The sequence below is a fragment of the Grammomys surdaster genome, unplaced genomic scaffold, assembly GCF_004785775.1.
Source record: "Grammomys surdaster isolate TR1022 unplaced genomic scaffold, NIH_TR_1.0 66, whole genome shotgun sequence".
NCBI classification, from domain to species: Eukaryota; Metazoa; Chordata; class Mammalia; order Rodentia; family Muridae; genus Grammomys; species Grammomys surdaster.
Window position 1 is genome coordinate 6,457,647 of NW_021604568.1, and position 18,014 is coordinate 6,475,660.

The following is an 18,014-nucleotide window of genomic DNA, read 5'->3' on the forward strand; positions in this document are numbered from 1 at the left end:
AGTGCTGTGCTCAGTACTGCTCTAATAGTCCTTACCTGCAGTGCTGTGCTCAGTACTGCTCTAACAGTCTTTACCTGCAGTGCTGTGCTCAGTACTGCTCTAACAGTCCTTACCTGCAGTGCTGTGCTCAGTACTGCTCTAACAGTCCTTACCTGCAGTGCTGAGCTCAGTACTGCTCTAACAATCTTTACCTGCAGTGCTGTGCTCAGTACTGCTCTAACGGTCCTTGCCTGCTATCATTTGTCAGAAAAACGGCAGGAAATGCTGATGCTTAGGGGTACTTTGGGAATAACAACCATGGTAATTACAGCTAAAGATGGCTGCAGCCATAACAAGATCAATGTTTTTGTTGTTGTTTTTGAGTCTGGATTTTTGAGACTGTTGTTTTTGAGACTGTTCTAGAATGCACTGTGTAGACCAAGCTGTCCTTCAACTCAGGGAGATCTGTCGGACTCTGCCCCCAGCACTGGGATTAGAGTGTGCTATCCCAATCTTCTCCAAGACCAATCCTTTGTCTTTTCTTTAGAGAAAGCGGGGAGCAGGGGGTGCAAGTGATCGCAGCCACACTGGGAATGGTCTTTTCCCTAACACCTATCTCTACCCGTTCCTTACGCTATTAATCATAAGCGTTCCTTATGATTCTTCCTATCTTATGTGCCTGCCTCTGCCACAGCACACTGTGACCCTGTGAGGAGTGTGAGCACTGTGCTGGCAGCATGCTGTGAGGTCATTTGCTCAACTTGTAAAGGACACCCACAGCAACAGTAGAAGGGCCGAATGAGGAGAGGCGGGACAGTTATGCAGACCATAACAATCGACCTTTTCTGCCAGAACAAGACTGGCAAATTAGCATATCTCCTACAAAAGGGTAAGAAACTGACCATTAATTTAGGTTTGCTAAGAGCCCCACTTCCGGGACACACAGACACACACACACATACACACAGACACACACAGGCACACACACACACACACAGACACACACAGGCACACACACACAGACACACACATGCACACACACACACACACATCTGCACACACAGACATACACACAGACACACACACATAGACATGCATACACACATGCTTGTGCGCACACACGCCCCCAATCAGCCAAAACCCAAGTTTGTAAATCTTAGTTTTAATGATGATTTTTGAGTGCATTAACCTCTCTTTTAGTCTACCACCCATCAGAGGTAGTAGGAAAGCAAGGATATGGGGAACGTGGGCCTGTTTAGGAAGGCTTTTGGAGCAATTTTCGTCTGGGTTGTCTGGAAATAGGCAGTTTAGTTTATAGGTTGGTAGTGGCAGCTCAATCTACTCGTAAATGTTTGATGGATTTACTAATAGTCTAGTTTGGTAGCAACAGTGGTGACATGACCTAGTAGAGACAGTCAGGCCTAAGTCAGCAGGAGGGACGTCTGGAGAATTTTGTTGTGTCTCTCCGCGAAGCAAAGATCAGCGAAGAAGCAAGACCCACAAGCATCACATGGTTAGTTCTGTAAGCAAGCCTGGCTCAGCCTTTGTGACTGTCCGTTGAGTCCTGCTTACATCCTGTAAACATCGTGCGTCTTCTGTGTCTCCTCTTAGTATGCGTCTCGTCTCAGCACGTGTATCTGTCTCGGTTGACATCATCTGCCAATCAGTCCGAGTCCTTGGAAGCAGCAAGAAGCTGTAGCACACCATCAGAAGACTTTCGGTGTGTTTCTCTCTATGGAGTCTCGACAAATGTAGCTCAGGTACGCAATGTGAGGTGGCTCAATGCATGTGTGCTGTTAGCAAAGAATCTTTTATCATGTGTCTTTTTATGTGTTTGCTTTAGCAGAACATTTTCTCTCTTGTTTCTGTTTTAGTGGAATGTTTTTTTATGAGTTTGCCTTGCCTGTATCTACTTTAGAATCTCTGTTAATATGTAATAATTAAACACAAAACTTAAATTTTTATTAATGTAGAATAATTAAACAAAAAAAATTAAATCTCTATTAATAGGTAATAATTAAACAAAAAACCTTGAATTTTTATTAATAAAGAATAACTTAAGAACCTTATATTTCTATCAATATAGAATGTAATAATCACACAAAACAGCCTACCACCCTAGATGGTAACAAGCATACCACATCAAGCGACCAGCGACCTACTGTGGCAGAGGAAGGCACATAAGATAGGAAGTCTCACAAGGGATGCTGGGTAAAGATTGGTTTTAGGAAAAAGACCAGTGTATTGAATGAAAATCTTAATGGGAATTCCTAACAAATAGCAGCACCAAGCCCAGGTCTCGTGGGGTTCCTATGGGCCAAGTTGGAAGAGCTGGAGACACCTCATACTGTAGCAAGAAGTAGCCAGTTCACCAGGTGCTACAGGCCACTGCAAACTACAGCATTGTCCCCCACCTCTGCGTTTACTTATTATGTATTTTCAATTATTTTTCATTTTTCTTTTTGAAACAGGGGCTTGCTGTGTAGCCCAGTCTAGTCTTGAACTTGCCGTTCTCTGGCCTCTGCTCTGTCAGGTGCAAGATTACAGGCCTGAGTTCTTGGATTTAATGCATACTGTGATTGACTAGCAGGGAGGCCTGTCTTTGTATTAAGTCTGTAGAATCTAAATGCACAGCTTGGGCGTGGATGGTCTCTGGGACAGGACTCTGAGTCCCCAAGCAGTCACAAAGATCAGATATGGCAGCCAGAGGTATTCTAAATTATTCATGTTCTCCGGGGACTTCAGCCTGGCCAGCCGAGCTGAGCCTCATTATTTAATGAGCTGTTCTTTCTCTCTGCACCAAGCCCGCTCCTAAGGGTTCTGTGGCAGAGGAGAGTGCCATGATGTGATTGGTGTTACCCCTAACAGCATGTCCTCGGAAGCTAACACTCTGGGTCTTGTCAGTCTGGCACAGCTTCTTAAAACCTTGCTGGTCTCCCTCAGAGGAAGGACTTGGTGAAGCCATTAGGTGCTTGCCTCGCTAACCACTGTACCATCCACCATGTGTGCTCTCTGTGCCCAGTCATTAGTACACTTGATGGGCCTCACATGCTAGCAGACATACCACCCGGAATCTTGTCCACAGGCTGCCCTGGTTTTCTCCTGTCTGAGAAGCCCCATGATGCCTATGGTAGGTTGTGCTGCAGCACAGACACTGCAGTTTCACTGTGACCTAATTGCATACCCTACATTTTCCAGTGTAAGTTAAACCCCATCCCACACTGTACCCTGTGAGAGGGGAGGCAGCTCTGTAAGTAACTGGGCTCCATCCTTCCCACTGCCTAGAAACAGTGAGGGTCTGCCCTCTGATGGCTTTCTAGTAGGGCACTTTGCATGGTGACCAGCGAAGACTCCGTTACCCTCCACTTATGTGCTATGGCATTGAACATGGTGTGATATTGATGCCTAAAGAAGTCTATCCAGTTTCAGCTCCCTCCAGAGCTCAGGGCAGGTACCTTTTGATCTTGCCTGAGAGAACCCAGCTCATTCTATCTGTTGTACGAGTGATGTCTAGTTGCTTTAGAGGGGTGTCCAGAATCTGCACCTCGACTATCCCTACACATGTCTGAATGTTGATCACCATGTAGGAGGACTGTGTTTCATTCCTACTCTGCCTGGAAACAAATGGGTCCTATCTGATCTGGCCACTCCTAGGAATCTCATGGGTGGCCTGGAGCCTTGGATCTTGCTGGAGTTGATGACCTATCTCTTCTGTCAGAGGAGCTAGCACCTTCATTGTCCTGTGTTCTGAGGCTATAACCTTCCTCTTTTCCCAGGTTATTATTACGAGAATGAGAGCAGATAATATCAGCTTAGAATGGCGCCTGAAGTCACCGCTCGGTGACAGGTAGAGACTGAGCAGGTATTCCTGAGAAAGAATCAAACGAAGGCAAGGTGGATGGTCTCAGGAGTCTAGTGTCGCAGGATTGCTGAGGACAGAAAGAGCACAGAGCTAAAGGAGGACGTGCCTGTTTTCCTGATCCCTGGGTAATGTAGGCACCTCAGCACGGACACTAGATCTTACCGTACTTAGCGCCCTATAATCCACCGCCATTCTCCAGTTTATATGTGCCTCATTGGAGGCAGTGTGGGCCAGGTAGTGTGGTCCCAGCCTCTTGACACCTTTGTTGGCTCTCTGCTCTCAGCATGTCAGGTTTGTCTTCTACTGCTCTCCATCTAGGAGCAGAGGGGAGAACGGGGTCCCATTTGTTTCCTCACCTTATCACCTTAGCTCCCTGAATCTTGATACCAGGCTCCCCACAAGAGCCTTTCCTAATAACACAGCCACCCCTTAGTACCCGCAGGATTGGGAGCCTCACAGAAGTCAGTGCGTTACTGACTACTCTGATGGCGTTGCCCTATAAACTTCGGTATGTCCAAACCCTAGAGAATAGTCTGGGTTGCCTTAAAGACTGTCTTTGAGAACTAATTAAGCAGAAGGCCTGGTTTGCCTTCTATAACCCTTGCTTCAAGGCATATCCATCTTGCTTTGCCATTAATGCTAGGTCATAGAACTTCCAGCCTTCCTGAGAAATGCCCTTCCTCTTCTTCCGGCTCAAAGTCCTTCTCAAAGCCTTGCAAGACGCCAGCAGCTTGTGTCTGTCTCTTCACAGAGCTTTCTTGTTATCTTAACTCAACTTCCATTTCTTATCTCTGTCACTTCGATTTGCTCCGCTTCCCTATCAGACTTGGTGACAAATCACCCTCTGTCTGGGCTATCTTCAATCTGTCCCAAGTTGGCAATAATAGCCTGACCCATATCAGAAACATCCTGTCAAATGAGGAGAACAAGAACCATGCTATTTTCAAGGATTGTGGTTTTTTTGACAGCTTGTTTTCTATTCTGCCTGTGGAACTGTCTTCACTGGGTCCCTGAGACACTGGGTGTAGGTGGTTTGAGGCTACTCAGCTCCTACAAGCATCCTGGACTTCCTCAGCGTTTTTCAGGGTGCTTTTGTCCTGGTAGGCAACCTGCAACCCCCATTCTGTCATGTCTCTCTCGTGCTCATAGTGATCCAGTCTGTAGTACAATGATTTCTTTGGTTGTGGAGGGCACTGTACAGGTGCTGCCTAAGGGCTAGGTGCGTTGGCACGATTCCTCATTTTCTCAGCGTTATTTCCCACTAGAGGAATGCCAATCCCTCCGTGTTCCAGGCTCTGAAGTATCAGAGTCAGCGTGGCAGTGCCTGCAGGATCCACAGATTCTGTGCCAAACAGTATCCCGGGAGCGGACAGTCCTCCCTCACTGGCACATGCTGTGCCTCCCCCCTGGAATCTTGGCTCCTATAAGGTCAAGGAAAAAGCAAAACTCATAGGCAAAGAGTCCCCAACCTCCACCAGCAGTCTCAGTTTCTCTCTCAACCTCTTTTCCCAGTGTCCTAACCTTCTGCATCCCACTCTTAACTGTGAGATAACACACCTTGGAATGCTTTCGTATCCCACTCTTTGCTTGCAGCCCACCCAGCAGCAAGCAAGAGAGATACACTTGATTTCTTGTTTCTCCACTTTTGAACTAAGGTTAGAGGCTGAGAGAGAGGTAGAGACACACTATCTTTTCAAGTCGTAGTTCTTGGAGTTTTGTTTGCAGCCAGCTAGGCATCAGGAGAAAACAGCTGTGTGACCTAGAAACACAGCCTGGCGTTCTGGAGGCAGAGACCCTTATCATTTCTAGAGACCCTTATCATTTCTATGGAAGGATTTGGTGATAATCCCTGGTGTGCAGAGAGTACAGGCGATGGTGTGCGTTTGTTCTCAGTCAGCTGCCACCATGGAGGGTGGATGTTGCCAATTTGATGCAAGTTGGCTTTTGAACGACTTGAGACCTTCATCTCCCCCCTCCTTTTTCTTCTTCTTCTGTTTCCTCCTCCTCCTCCTCCCCCTCCTCCTCCCCCTCCCCCTCCCCCTCCCCCCCTCCCCCCCTCCTTCTCCCCATCGACTTCTCCCCCACCCCTATTTCTGGGGACTGAACTCATGATGTTGTGCATACAAGGTAAGCACACTCCTGTTGAGCTATGCCCCTAGCCCTCTTTGTCTTCTTTTTAATCCTGACAAGCCAAGTTTTGCTACGGCAGGAGTTACATTGTTGTTAGGTATGAGGGCATGCACCTGGAGAGAGAGAGATGGAGGCAGGAGGATCAGGAGTCCAAGGCTACATGTTCTCTGCTACGTGTTCAAGGCCAGCCTGGAGTACAGAAGACCCTGTATTAAATCAAGTCAGCATCAGAAGTGATACAAGTGGGGCGGGCACCCAGGGATGTCTTGCTGCAGTCAATAGTAATGGTGGCGAGGACCTGAGTGACAGGTGGAATAATTTAGAGTTGCTGAGTTTTATGGGGCAGTCATTTGTTCAAGATGCTGTGTGGTCCTCACAGTGACCTTAGTGATACTCAAACCTATAGGTGAAAAAGCTGAGGCGCAGGGAGATGGCTAGACAGTGGATGAGAGCTCATGCCTCCTTCTGGAGTGGACATTAAGCAGCAGGATGCACCCTGCAAAGGATGCTTGTTCAGGCTCCCCCCTTCCATCTCATCCTGGTCCTTCAGGAGTAGAAATGTACATTTGACATGTGAGCGTGTATGTGTGTGCACACACAGGTGCACATGCCTTTGTGTGCACGTGCAGAGATCGCAGGTAAATGTCTAGTGTCTACTTCTGTCACTCTCCATCCTATTTTTAAAATTTTTTATTTTACGTGCATTGGTGTTTTGTCTGCATGTATGTTTGTGTGAGGTCAAGTCTTGAAGTTACAGATAGTTGCGAGCTGCTATGTGGGTGCTGGGAATTGAACCCTGGTCCTCTGGAATAGCAGCCAGTACTCTTAACCACTAAGTCAGCTCTACAGCTCCAACCCTATATTATTTATTTATTTATTTATTTAGGGTCACACCTCGAACTTGCAGCTCACCGTTTCGGCTAGGATGGATGACCAGTGAGCTCCAGGGTGTCTCCTGTCTCTATCATCCTCAGCGCTGGATGTGCAAGCATGTCTGACTTTTGATGTAGATGCTGATACCTGAACTCAGGCCCTCATGCTTGTGCAGTGAGTATCCACTGAGTCATCTTCTAGAGCGACGGTGTCATCGAACACAGGTTCTAGTCTGCTTGACCAAGAGTCCAGGTCCAGGGTGACCTTTTGGCGTTAGGAAGGTGGACATGGGCTGGACAGATAGCTCCGTAGTTCAGAGGACTTGCTTCTCTTGCAGAGGACCCAGGTTTGGTTCCCAGCACCCACATGGCTGTTATAACCATCTGTAGCTCCAGTTCTGGGGGATTCAGCTTCCTCTTCCTGCCTCCACAGGGACTGCACAACTTTGGCACCCAGACCTTCATTCAAGAAAAACGCCCATGTAAAATAAAAATAAATCTCTTAACAAAGAAGAAAGGTAGGGACTGAGGCTAGTAAGAACATGGCCACCATTCAAAGGAGGCTGTCAGTCTCTTGAATACAGTGGCTTTACAGGCTCTTGTTGGGATGTCCGTCAGTGATAGTAGGATGTCCACTTAATAGTGTATCTCACCTTTAAGGTGACACTTTCATGCCCTGGGTTTCCTGTCTCTGGCCCCAATTGGCCCCTGGTCCACCGATGCCACTGTAAGAAGCAGCTCAGTTAGAGGTAAAAGGAGGAAAACTGAAGACAGCTGTTTCTCCTGAGCGAATGTACTCTGCACCAAGGTCAGGGTGCATCTCTAATCTGGACATCACCAGACTTTACGTCTTCTGCACATACTTCTGGAGGATAAGGCATAGCATTTCAGGATTTTCGTTCCAAAGGTAAAAGGCACTTGCTCATGAGAATCTCATGGGACAGAATCAATTGGGTGAAATCAACTCCCCCAGCCCATCAGAAGCTACTTTTAAGCAGGCTATGGTAGCTTCAGCACTTAAGAAGCTGAGGCAGGAGGATCACCAAGAGTTCCAGGCCAACCTAGTGTAAGACTATCGCAGAACAACAATAAAAGCCACCTTTGGGCTGGAGGTCTAGTTTAGCAGGTAAAGTTCTCGCCTATATGCACAGAGCCCAGGTTTAGTCCACAGCACAGTATAAATTGGGGTGGGTGTGGGGGGGTGGTTTTATATGTATATATGTATGTATGTATGTATGTATGTATGTACATATCCACATACATATACACACACACACACACACACACACACACACACATATATATCCTCAACACTCTCTTAGTATCATAGTGAATTGGAGACCAGCCTGGGCTACATGGAACCCTGTCTCTAAAACAAACGAAAATTAGTTCCCCCTTTCTTGGGCAAAGTAAAGGTTACACTGGGAGAGTGATAATCTGATTAGATCTTCCAAAACATAGGGCCATCTTTTGTTCCTTAGCTTGTAGCCCAGGCTGGCCTCCAAGTTACCATGCAGTCAAAGACTACCTTAAGTCCAGATCCTTCTGCCTCCACCTTTACATTGCTGCAGCGGGGGGTTAGATTCATGTGACAAGGGGCTTACCTTAAAAGGTCGTTTGTATCCTAGAGTGACCCGGCTTCAAGGGCTGGATAGGACTGTAATGTTTTATTTCCTTCCTTGGTAAATCAGCCCAAATCAAACAGAAATACCAACGTTTGGGTGCTTCAAAAACCCTCTGTACTCTTGTTCTGGTTTGTCTTTTGATAGGTTATAATCAGAGATCCATCCAAGCTTGCAGAGAAATCTGACAAGATGAAGCCCAGACGTGCCCCAGAAGGCGCTGGAGGCTGCTGTGGCAAACGGCAAAGCTGCTAGATCCGCGGCCAGCGCGGAGCCCACCGGGCGCGAGCGGGTGTATAAAGAGCAGTCACAAAGGCTTCTTCGCCTGCTCGTCACCAGTGCACAAATTATGGGAAGATGGCAAAGCCACCACAATCTAGACCACTGCTAAGAAAAAAGAGTGGTTTTTAGAGGGTGTTGATTTAAGGTTCACAGCAAATCGCTGGCTTTTCTGTTTCACTATTTCAGAGTTCTGGTGCCACCTAGTGGTCAGAAGTAGAACTTGGAAGCCTAAGGTTTACTCAAAGGGCCAAAGGCATCAACATTGTGAGAATATCTTCCTTCTGGCCTACCACGGGACACCTCTGGGTTTCTCTCCGTGGCTACTCAGGAAGCACAGTACTTACTAAATTTATGCTAACTATGAAAAGATGGTTAACTCAAATCTGGTAGGAGTACTCTTTAGGTCACTGTCTTCAAACTTTTTTCCTATAACTGAATGAAAAAGAAAATAAATGAAAAATAAATTTAACTTCGGTTCACCCTGATAATTGATGCCACAATGGATGTCTGTAGTTGTCTTTTTGAAAATATTTATTTTATATATATGAGTGCTCTGTCTTCAGACACACCAGAAGAGAGCATCAGATCTCATTACAGATGGTTGTGAGCCACCATGTGGTTGCTGGGAATTGAACTCAGGGCCTCTGGAAGAGCAGTCAGTGCTTTTAACCACTGAGCCATCTCTCCAGCACCCTATCATCTGTCTTAAGTGAAGTTTTTGAAAAAAGGAGAGCTGAGAGATCCAAACAGGATTTCTCTCCCCTTGTAAGGTGCTCTCATTAAACTTTTAGGGAAATAATGGGTTTGCTTCTAGGTCCCATATTAAAGAAGTTATGAAGATTAAAGGAAGGACCAATGATAAGAAGTTGAACAGACACAGATCCTTCTTAGGAGCTGATAAATCAGACTTAGACCCAGGGGCCAGGGCACAGTCCGGCTGGTAAAATACTTGCCTGGTATTCTATGCAGGAAGCTCTGGATTTGCTCTCCAGTACCAGGTGAAGCCAGGAGAGGGAGCACATACCTAAGGCCCCAGCACTGGGGAGGTAGAGCCATAAGCATCAGAAGCTCAGGTCCTCTCCCCTCAGCTACACAGAGAGTTTGAGGCCAGCCTGGGCTATGTGAGACCCTGCCTCGAAAATGAGCAAGTAACAGCCTTCAACAAGGGAGGGCTTCCATAAGAAAATCTTGATTGTTCTGAGAGCCCAGTAGAAGAGCTTGGGCAATAGGGGAAGAGGTGGGGGTACCATGGCCTGGAGGCTTTTAATTAGGAATTTGAGGATGTTTAGGTCTATAGGACACTGGGGTGAATTCTAAGGGAAGATTCATCTTTTTAAAAAGGGATATGTTCCCAATGGGACATCCCAGAATTCTGAGTACCCTCATCCCTGACTTTGACAGACAGTTTTGTCTCGCCCTGTTTGTCTCAGGAACCTTGATTCAACTCCGGCTATTGACTCTAGAGTTGCTTATGTGCAAGTTATAATTCACTGCAGTGTGAGACTGGCCTGGTTGAGCACACTGCAGGCTCCCTGAGCACAGGATGGCCCTTTCAGAAGGTCGTGATAAATAGGAAAGGTGACCCAGCCATTCTGTTGATTAGACTTGTCTGTCATTTCTTTATTTTTATGTAAATTAACACATTTGTTACAGGCTAGGGATCTCTAAAATGGCAGCTGCTCCTGCTTTTGTGAGCAACCTGATGTGGGCACCTGGAACCAAACTCAGATCCTTTGCAAGAACAGCGAGCACTCCCAAATGCTGAGGCATCTCTGCAGCCCATCAGTCTTAATTCAAAAAGGTTATGTATATATGTATGTACGTATGTATGTATGTATGCATACATGCATGTATGTTTATTTGTGTGCATATGCAACACACTTGGGTGCTTGTAGAAGCCAAAGGTGGGTATCCTTCTCTACTGCTCTCTGCTTTATCCCCCTGAGACAGTGTCTCTCACTGAGCCTAAAGCTTGCTGTTTTGACTAAGATGGCTGGCCAGCTGCACCTGGGATCCTGGAATCCACTGGTTTCCACCCACCAATGCTGGGATCCTGGGACCCACCAGTTTCTACCCACCAATGCTGGGGCTTTAGAAACTTGTGAGGCTGTGCCCAGCTTTTATGTGAGTATTGGAGATTCAAACTCAGAACCTCATGCTTGGGCAGCAAGTGCTTTACGATCTGAGCCATCTTCCTCCACAGCCTCCCCAGTAATTCAGAATGCTTAGTGCTTCAGGGAGAAACCACACTGGAAGTAGTTCACATCGTTTTTCTGTTTCTCCCTCTCTCTCTCTCTCTCTCTCTCTCTCTCTCTCTCTCTCTCTCTCTCTCTCTCTCTCTCTGTGTGTGTGTGTGTGTGTGTGTGTGTTTATGTGTGTCTTTATTTGAGACAGGGTTTCTCTGTGTAGCTTTGGCTGTCCTGGAACTCACTCTGTAGACCAGGCTGGCCTGGGCCTCTGCCTCCCACCCCCAAGCCAAAGGTGTGCTCCACCATGGCCCAGCCACATTCTTTTTCTGAGAAAAGCACATTTGATATATTTTTCCAACAAAATACACATTTTAAGAATTATACTTGATAGGGAGATAGTTCAGCTGGCCATGTAAGCATGAGGACCAGAGTCTGTATCCCCAGGACTCACATAAAAGCTGAGCATCGAAGGCTATGTTGCTAACCCCACTGATGGAGATGTAGAGAAAGGCAGATCCCTGAAGCTCATTGGCCATCCAGCCTAGAGGAACGGATGAGATGCTCAGCTAGAAGAGGCCCCTCCACAGTGCCAAAGCAACAGCAAAGTTTCCTTCTGCCCATGACCCCTGCTTTGCCCCAAGAAAGCTACCACGGTTGTCACTAGTGCCACATTCAAATAGGAGCTCTGCTGTGACTGTTAAGAGATGCGGGCGATCTACCTGTTCTTTCCTCCTGTCATGGTAACTAAGGCTACCGTGGGGCTGCAGAGATGGACACTGGTTGGGCACTTGCTGCTCTTGCTGAGAACCAGAGATTGGTTTTCTAGGAACCCACATTAGGCAGTAGACAATGTCCTGTAACTCCAGTTCCAGGGGATCAGGCACCCTCTTCTGGTCTCATTGGGCACAGCAGGCATATTACACGTAGCTGTTGTAATTATTTAAAACTGGCCTCTGGTTCAGCTATCTAAGCTGCCGCTCTGCCTAGCCCAGCTGCCATGTTTCTTGGCCTGAGACCACATGCATGCTGTAGCTAGAACCGGCCCGCCAGAAACACCAGCCCTGCCACCTACTAGATGCCAGCGTGAGAGATGGCTCTGCCAATCTTCCACGCTGTCTCTACAAGGCAGGGCATTGCCCAGACCATTCCACCATCCATGCGGGCCCGGTAAGAGAATGAGACTCTAATTCTTATAGATTAATCAGAGGCTTATATATTTGGTAATGATCAGTAACATGATACCCATACAATCAGAAGTGTAACCCAATACCCAACCTAGATATACCAACTACCTTTAACTGCTACAGACACATGAACATCTGCCTCCATCTCCTCTCTGTCATTCTCTTCTCCTCTCTCCTAGCTCCTCCTCTTCCTTTTTCTCCTCTCCTCCTTACTCCACCTCTTCCTCTCCTAACTCTTCCCACCTTAGCTCCTCCTACACATAGCCTTCAATAAAATGTAATTTGATAAATCTCTTGTATTAGACATTGTCCTATTCACTGACTGCAAAAATGGAATATTATAAACCAGTAGGCCAAGAGGATCAAAGCAACACAGTGTGGTTCTAAATACTTTGGTCACGTGTCTTGACTCCTGTGAGGAATCAATGTCTTTAACTACCTACCCCAATTTGGGTTGTACAGAGGGTTCTTTTATAGATCCGCCCCCCACCCCAGGATCTAGTAGAGAGCTCTTCTGAACTCTGTGTATGTCTACTTTGGTCTACTCTGACTTTGGTCAGAGGTGGTCTTTGGGTGTCATTCCTCAGACATTGACCACCTTAGTTTGTTTTTTTTTTAAATAGAGTCTCTAATTGGTTTGGAGCTTGCTGGGTAAGCTAGGCTGTCTAGCCTGTGAGCTCCTGGATCTATCTACCTATCTCCATCTCAGTGCTGGGATTGCAAGTCCATGCCTCCGTGCCTGGGTTTGTATATGTACATGTACATGCACATGTATATGTATGTGTGTATGATATATATGTGTATTATGTATATATGCACATCATATAGTTAATTTACTTTATATGGGTGCTGGGATCCAACTTAGGCTTCACGCCTGTGTGGCAAGCGTTCTAATCATTGGGATATCTCCCCAGCTCCCAGACTGAACTCATTTGCAAATGCAAAGCTGGAATTATACAATCCTAAGGATAACTTGTGACATATCTTTAATTCATTACAAGCAGCAGCCGAGCAGGCTTGTGGAGCTGGTTGGGGAGCCTCGCAGGAGGGACCCACAGGACTGGTGCTGCTTATGGTAATTTGACATATAGCTCAGAGCCTAACTGTGTCGGGTGAAGGGGCTCGCACAGTTTAGCCTCTGTTCTTAGAGTTAACCGGCTTCGCCCATGTGGCTTCCTTTGTGAATATTAAATGAGCTTCCTTGAGATCGCAGCACCTCAAATGTCAATTGCTGCGGACGGAAGGTTCGCACGGCAAGGGCGGGGCTCCTGGTGTGGCTTCTGGACTTACCCGTTCATCTTTTATTAACTGTCCTTGCTTTCTTTTTACCAATTAACCTTATTATGCCTTTTAAGCGGATCTGCCTACGGAAGCACCACAAAGGAGCTATCTTTATTTTTCCTTTTAAATAATGTAACAGAAACTCACGGAGTCAGCGCAACCCTTCAACAATGCCACTTTCTTGCAGTAGAGAGGGAGATTCTTCATTCTGCATGGATCAACCATGCCACGTAACCAGAGCGTGTCTTTCCTGAGAACAGCTCCCGCACACCCCTTCTCGGTGCTGCCGTTTCATTCCGTGGAAGGAAACGCCAAAGCTGTGTGTGTGGAAACGGTCTGAGTGTCGGGACTGCAGGCTTGGCACCAAGCTGGCACCAAGACCAGAACCAGGTCTCCCCAGCCTGTCGCATCTCATGCTTTGTCTCTGTCTTCCTCCAGGACCCTCCTAAGTTAAACAGTGTAGTAACTGTTGGTTGGACCTGGTAGCTCGGGCTCCTACTCCTGGTTAATTGAGAGGCTGAGCAAGAGGGTTGAAAGGCCAAGGACTGCCCAGCCTAAAACATGAGTTCAAAGCCAGCCTGGGCAACTGGAGTGAGACCTTGTCTGAGAAGTAAAAAGAGCTGGGGGTATTGTGTTCCCGTGGCGTGCATGGGGCCTTGATCCTCTGTACTGAGGGTTGGGGGTGGGGGTGGGGGGCTCGAGTGGGAGGGATGGGGTCGGAGAGGACGAGGTAAGACTGGTGACTACAGCTTGAGTGGAGGGAGCGGGGCGTGATGTAGAAAGCATGTATGGAGTTTTTATTGGCAGGATCAGTGGTACCAACTCTTACCATGACTGGAAGATCGGGCTAGGGAGATGGCCCAGTTGGTATGGTGCTTGCCGTACAAACATGAGGACCTGAGTTTGCGTGCCCAGTCCTCATGAAGGAAGGCATGTCAGTATGCCCTGTAACACTCACCCCGCCCCACGCACATAAGCAGACACACACTCCCCCACACTATGGAAATAGAGAAGTGTGGATGGGGCTTGCAGCCAGCCAGCCTAGCCGATCAGTGAGCTCCATGTTCAGTGAGAGAATTTGTTTCAAAAACTAAGGTGGAGAAGTCACTGAGAATGTTGACCTTTGTCTCTCCCCAGGCATGCACACACACACACACACACACACATACACACACACACACACACTACATATCCCTGCCCACAATAATTATAATGTGAGCATACTGTTTGCTTTTGTCTGGAACTGTTTTGCTTTAGGCTTTAAACTGGACTAATGATTAATAATGTCTTTTTTTTTTCTTTTTCTTTTTGTTTTTCGAGACAGGGTTTCTCTGTGTCGCCCTGGCTGTCCTGGAACTCACTCTGTAGACCAGGCTGGCCTTGAACTCAGAAATCCCCCTGCCTCTGCCTCTCAAGTGCTGGGGTTAAAAGCATGTGTCACCACCGCCCGGCTTGGGAGACTTTTAAACATCTGTAATTTTTCACGTGTCTAGTGTTCTTGTCAGCATGTATGTGCCTGGTGTCTGTGGAGGACCCCCCGGGACTAGAGTTACTGGTGGTTGTGAATCACCATGAGAGTGCTGGGAGTTAGACCTGCACCCTCTTCAAAGCAGCAAGTGATCTAACCCCCAGAGCATCTCTCCAGCCCCTATTTTATCTTTCGAGATAGGCTCTTGCTCTATGAGAAATCTTCCTGCCTCAGTCTCCCTAGTGTAGGGATTCAGATCTGACTGCTCAGTTTAAACTATTTTAAAAGGTTAAGTGAAATCTATCAGGTAAGTCTGACCTATGATCAGGAGTCTAAGCCAACCCAGGAAATTGCATGCTTGGTCTAAAATTTCTAATTCCCATTGAGACCTAGGGATAGTAGCTTGTGATCTCAATATGGACTTCCTGAATGGAAGATGTGGTGTCCCCTCTAGTCTCTTGGGGACTCCTGTGACATGTGATTTTTGTTTCTGCCCTATCTGTGGCTGGAGACATGGTATATCCTATCTGTGAGGGACAGTTAAGGTAGTAAAGCTTTGCACACTAAAGTGACAGTGTAATCAAGGATGTATCAGACATATGACTGTGCCCCTAAGATTATAATAGAGACGGCCTGGAGAGATGGCTCAGCGCTAAAGATCATGTGCTTCTCCTCCAGAGGATCTGGATTCCGTTCCTAGCACCCACATCAGCTGGCTGATAGATGCCTATAACTCCATTTCCTGGGTATCAAGAGGGCTCTAACCTCTGAGGGCACTTGCAAGCATGTGTGCACACGCACATACACACTAAAACAAGATTATAAAATGGGCAGCGGTGGCGCACGCCTTTAATCCCAGCACTTGGGAGGCAGAGGCAGGCGGATTTCTGAGTTCGAGGCCAGCCTGGTCTACAGTGTGAATTCCAGGACAGCCAGGGCTATACAGAGAAACCTTGTCTCAAAAAACCAAAACCAAAAACCAAAAAACCAAAAAAAAAAAAAAAGAAACCCAAGATTATAATGTGGAGCTGAAAAATTCCCAGTGCTTAGTGACAGATGACGTAAAATGTAGAACAACATATCATTTACATCTTTGTGATGCTGCAAACCTACCCCCTGCCCGTCGTGTGAGAGCAAAAGGCACACAACCCCATACAGTACATGCTGTCCGATAAGGAGGATAAGAGCTATGATCCTGGCTTTATTGATTTTATATATGTATACATTTGAAGAAGGCTTTTGCTCTGTAACCAAGGCTGGCCTACCACTTACCATCCTCCTGCCTCAGCTTCTTGAGTGTCACCATGCCTAGCTTTTTACTATATGTTTTACTATATGTTTTTTACTGTATGTTTTACTATATGTGTTACTATATGCTTTTTACTATATGTTTTGTTGTTACTATAAAGTCTACTCCTTTTACTCATTAAAAAGAAGTCTACTGGAAGGCAGTATGCCATGTGACTATCACCTGTCAGCAGAATGTCTGGCAGACCATCACATCTTAAGTTGACCACCAGAGGCTACATGGAGTCACCAAACTATACCATCTAGGTCTTTTGAGTGCAGTTGACATTGGCGAAGTGACAAACTTACCTGTGACTCATGACTCAGGACGTATCCACATCCTTAACTGACGCAGGATAGTATCGGAGAAAGTGCTTTGTAAACTGAGAAGGTGTTTTCTGCTCAGTGGCTGGGGTTCCTCATATCTGGACCAGGCAGATGTATGGTCAGTCAGTAAAGCTCTCACCCACAAGCATGAGGACCTGAGTTCAAAGTCCCAGAACTATGTAAGAGCCATGTGTGGAGCTCATCTGTAATCCTAGTGCTGAGACAGGTGGATCCCTGGAGTTCATTGATCAGCTGGCCTTGCTGAATTAGTGAGCCTTAGGTTCAGTGGAATGTGACAGAGGGAGACACCCAATGTTGACCTCTGGCCTCTAAGTGCATAGATATTCTCTATTCATATGTGCATACGCCCATACAGTATGTACATCAGATGCATGCATACACAGAAAACAAACAAAATGGAGTTCCCTAAATAAATCAGTGAGGCCTTGATGCTGTTGTCTTGGTAACAGCCAGGCCAATCTTCCTATAAAACTGTTCTTTGACTTAGGACTTCTCTGACTCCTTTACAGTAAAACCTTAGCTCTGAGACTTGAGACTTAGTATTCAACCCATTATAGACCAGCCCCAACAATTCCACAGATCCCTGCTGGTCCTCTTCATGGAGTATGGCACTGGCTTTCTGACCACCCACTGTTCTTAAGTTAGTGCTGCTTCTCCACCCTTACCCCTGCATTCCCACTGGTTATTATGAATTTCCTCTTTCTCTCTGTCCCTTTGTTAGGTATTGATATTCATGCCACTCCTTCTAGTCCTATGTTGAAGCATATATATTTTTTTTAGTATGGCTATATTTTAAAATGGACACTAACCAGATGTGGTGGCACCTGCTTTTAATCCCAGCACTTGGGTGGCTGAGGCAGGAGAATTAAGACTTTGAAGCTAGCTTGGGTTAAACAGTAAGAGAGGGTGCCAGAGAGCTGGTTTTCTCCATAGTCTCAGAGGACAGGTGTGTGAGGACTGTCTGTCTGCAAGCCAAGAAGTAAGCCTCATCAGAAACCACCCCTGCTAGACTTTATGCTAGGATTTCAAATCTCCAGGACGGTATGAAGGTAAGCCTTTGTTGGTAAAGCCAGTCAGTCCACCATTTTTAAGGTAGCACAAGCAAGTGCACCTTTCTTGGAATAGATCTTATGTTACATATCTAAAACCTTTTTGTGTGTGAATGTGCATGTGTGTGAATGTATGTGTCTGTTTGTCTATGTGCGAAAGAGTACTGTATGTTTATGCAAGAGTACTATGTGTGTATGTGTGTGAGAGTACTGTGTGTGTGTAAGAGTTACTATATGTGTGTGAGAGTTCTGTATGTATGTGAGAGTACTGTATGTATGTGTGAGAGAGTATGGTATGTGTCTGTGAGAGTTCTGTATGTATGTGAGAGTACTGTGTGTCTGTGAGAGTTCTGTGTGTATGTGAGCGTTCTGTGTGTATGTGAGAGTACTGTGTGTATGTGTGTATGTGAGAGTTCTGTATGTATGTGAGAGTACTGTATGTATATATGTGAGAGTACTGT

At 46.4% G+C, this 18,014-nt stretch overlaps 1 protein-coding gene across 1 annotated transcript in view; it reads left to right on the forward strand.

Annotated features, from left to right (window-relative positions):
• Positions 1–8,720, forward strand: part of As3mt (arsenite methyltransferase) — a 29,759-nt gene extending 21,039 nt beyond the window's left edge. The window contains 1 exon segment of the mRNA XM_028773393.1: positions 8,613–8,720. Within this exon segment, the coding sequence (XP_028629226.1) occupies positions 8,613–8,720 (108 nt within the window).
• The last annotated feature ends 9,294 nt before the right edge of the window (positions 8,721–18,014 follow it).